The sequence below is a fragment of the Quercus lobata genome, chromosome 12 (assembly GCF_001633185.2).
Source record: "Quercus lobata isolate SW786 chromosome 12, ValleyOak3.0 Primary Assembly, whole genome shotgun sequence".
Classification (NCBI taxonomy): Eukaryota; Viridiplantae; Streptophyta; class Magnoliopsida; order Fagales; family Fagaceae; genus Quercus; species Quercus lobata.
In genome coordinates, this window is record NC_044915.1 from 25,714,619 (window position 1) to 25,718,128 (window position 3,510).

Consider the following 3,510-nt stretch of genomic DNA (forward strand, 5'->3'; position numbering starts at 1 on the left):
GATATAATTATTAAAATTCTTATAATTAATATCTCTTTTGATTAATGTAAAGCTCTATGTATTTTAAAAATCAAATTATTTATATCTTTATTTTGTGATACAAATAAAATTTAGAATTGATCTTAATTACTACTTTTTCTTTTCTTTTCTTTTCTTTTTTTCCCATGGCTAGCACATGCTACTCTAACTAGTATAACTATAAACCATCAATTTCTCTCTTTCTTGTGTGTGTGTGTTTGTTTCTCAAAAAAAAAAAAAAAAAAAAACCATCCCTGGCGTACATTCTGCTTCATGAAGTGAGGTTCCCAACCAATTCCGCTGCCTCCTTTGGGTTCCATCTTGACAACAATATGTACTATGGTAATAACAATTTCTACAAGATATCATATCAATATCATCTATGGTATCAGGACCACAAAACCTGACCACTTTCAAGCTTTTCAGTGTCAAATCTGGATTAGAAAATCTAGAACCTGAAAACAATTTGTGAGGAGAAATATATTAACAGGCAATTAAAATCTAGTTTGGATCTGAATGTAGAAAGGATGATGAGGCCCTCTCCATATTCCTCCCAGAAGCATAAGGTGAAACTCCTGCCGCTTGGACCGATAAAGAGGAAGAGGGAGCTGGGGCTGAAGCTGCAATGGTGGAGTAAATGCTTACATTGCTGCTCACATTTATGCTGGTTCCAATAACAGACCCATCACTCACACCTGTAGGTACAGGTGGCTTCTCAATCTCTATAATTCCTTCTAACATCTGGACCACTTTTCCCATCATTGGTCTGTGTGATGGTTGCTCCTGGATGCACCAAAAACTTACTTGAATTGTCCTCACCACTTGCTCCATATCTACGTCTTGGTCAGCCAGCCTTCTGTCGAGGATTCCCTTGACATTACCCTTGTCAAACTCTTCATATGCCCACGAAGAGAATTTTTTCCGATTGGTTTCTGCAGATACTTCGAAATTCCTTCTCCCACTCACTATCTCCAACAGAACCATACCGTAACTATAAACATCAGATTTTGAAGTTATTGGAAGATTTGCCAGCCATTCTGGTGCCAAATATCCTCTAGTACCTCTGACACTTGTCAAGGTTCTGTATCTATGGTCCCTTGGATAAATCAGCTTGGCAAGACCAAAATCTGAGACTTTGGCAGTATAATTCTCATCCAATAGAATGTTTTCAGGCTTTATATCACAGTGGACAATGCAGTCTCGACACTCCTCATGAAGGTATGTGATCCCTCTTGCAGTGCCAAGGGCAATATTGAACCGGTATTCCCAATTCAACAATCGTTCTGACTGACCTTCAGTAATGAAAAGGAAATTATCAAGAGACCCATTTTTCATGAACTCATAAATTAAAAGTCTATGACGCCCTTCAGAGCAAAATCCAATCAATCTCACTAGATTCAAATGATGGGTGCTACTTATAGTTGCAACCTCCATTCTAAACTGTTTCTCCCCCTGCTCAATTCCCTCAAGTTGCTTGACAGCAACAACTGTTTTATTGGCAAGAATCCCTCTGTACACAGCACCAAATCCTCCAATTCCAAGCTTCTCCTTGAATCCCTTGGTTGAGCGCTGAAGCTCCTTATAGGTGAACTGCACAGGAGCACCAGAAGCATACTCAAGAAGAGCATATTGAGCTGCCAATGTCCCAAACTTGGGGCTATTTCTACAACACCACCACCATAAACTACCCTCTAAGGCAATCAACCCGAAAACAGTACATATAACCAAAAGAGGTACAACCCATGCTTGAATCCTCCCACCGCTGCTCTTCCCACCAACCCCAGAAGCTGATGGATTCAAAACCACAGGTGAGCAAACCTTGACATAAGAACTGCTAGGCAGCCCAGGACTCTGATAGCCACTCATAAAACCCGGTGTCTTGATATAACACAACCCCGTCCCATCTGACAACGAAGTTGAGGCATCACAAGTAGAACTCACAAGGCAATTGGATCTACAAGCCGATATCCCAATAAAAAACACCTCAGAGCTAATCTCTGGAGGGTATGTTAAGAATTGTGTATGCGCCAAATCCAACATAGTAGCACTCCCAGCACAATCTTTAGTCTCCTCCTTCCTCTTACACCCTTTCCTACTATCGTTAGGATCTATAGGCTCGAAATTTAGAGATGGGCACCCGCAAATAGGATCGGTCTCATTATAACTACAAATTCCCATATCCCCACAGTATCCAAAAACTTGACATTGGTCCTCCATAGCTGCCCATCTAATAGTTTGAGTCCCACTCCCTCTACTAGAGCTATAAATCCTCAAATTCCCATCATTATCCAACCTCAAAAACCTTAATACATCACTCCCTTCAGCATAATCACTACTATAAGCTAAAATAGCCCCAGAAAACAAAATCTGATCAGAAATAGACAAAATCCCAATAGATTGCAATCCTAATATAGGTGAACTAGCATTGTAGGAAGAGTTCAAACCTTGATTGTAGTAAAAAATAGTATTATTCCAACGGAGAGTGAGATTACCAGTAGTAAGAAGACGAAAGGAGTAAATCCCAGATTGAAGAACCATAGAAGAAGTGAAATTCTGAGAAGGTACAATGGTGTCAGTGGGGTTGTCAAAGGAGGACCAGGCAGTGGAGGTGGAGTTGGAGAGGACGAGGTTGCCGGATTCGAGAAGAGAGGCGGAGGAGACAGCGAGAGAGGCGGTGTTGGAGTCCCAGACGGTGTGGGAAGAGCCGTTGAGGAGGCGGAGAGTGCCGGAGGAGAGGAAGCGGAGGGAGGCGGAGGAGTCAACTGGGGTGGTGCCGGCAGTCCAGACGGGGACGCCGCCGGCGTAGAAGATGGCGGCGATGAAGGAGTTGGTAGAGTTGATGGGGAGGAAGCCGAGAGAGAAGGTGGAGTTGGGAGAGGACCATGTCTGGCTTGGGTTGGAAGCGTAGAGAGTTGAGCCTGGTAAGATTGTGGCTGCTGAGACTGATACTGATAATTGTGAAATGATAGTTGTAGTAGCAAGAAGAAGATGAAGAAGAAGATGGGTATGGAGAATCATGGTGGCTTTTTTGGGTTTGTTGTTTCAATTTTTCTGAGGATTTAAAGTGGGTGTCCGTGTTTCACTAGTCTATTTGCGTGCATGTACGATAAGACAAAAGAGACACGAACACTTTTTGCAAGAGGAGAGAGAGAGTTGGAAGTTTGAGCAAGTCAAATGAGAAATTATTAGTGTCACCAGTACCGCTGAAGTGGTTTCCCATCTTCCCCCACTAATATACCATTATTTTGTTTTTTATGAAGTTAATCACACTTAGATAAGTGACCTCATTTTCATGATTAGAAGGATCATTTCGGGCTTTCGGCCATCCTACCGGGACCTAGTCATTTCTCCAGTCAGACAAAGGTTTTTAAATTTTCACATGATGACATAGTGCCACTGTGCCAGATTGACCATCAATATTTTTTAAACAAAAATTATATTTGGTTCTAAAGATAGAAATACTGAAATAATAATAAATAAAAATCTTAATTG

At 41.5% G+C, this 3,510-nt stretch overlaps 1 protein-coding gene across 1 annotated transcript; it reads right to left on the bottom strand.

The window, feature by feature from the left end:
* Positions 1-332: 332 nt before the first annotated feature.
* Positions 333-3,188, bottom strand: LOC115972108 (G-type lectin S-receptor-like serine/threonine-protein kinase At1g34300). Its single transcript, XM_031092270.1, has one exon. It carries the CDS (start codon positions 3,034-3,036, stop codon positions 520-522), a length of 2,517 nt encoding a protein of 838 aa, XP_030948130.1. The 5' UTR covers positions 3,037-3,188; the 3' UTR covers positions 333-519.
* Positions 3,189-3,510: the final 322 nt, after the last annotated feature.

Excerpts from the sequence above, each read along its gene's own strand:
- LOC115972108 (XM_031092270.1), bottom strand. The coding sequence starts at position 3,036 with ATGATTCTCCATACCCATCTTCTTCTTCATCTTCTTCTTGCTACTACA.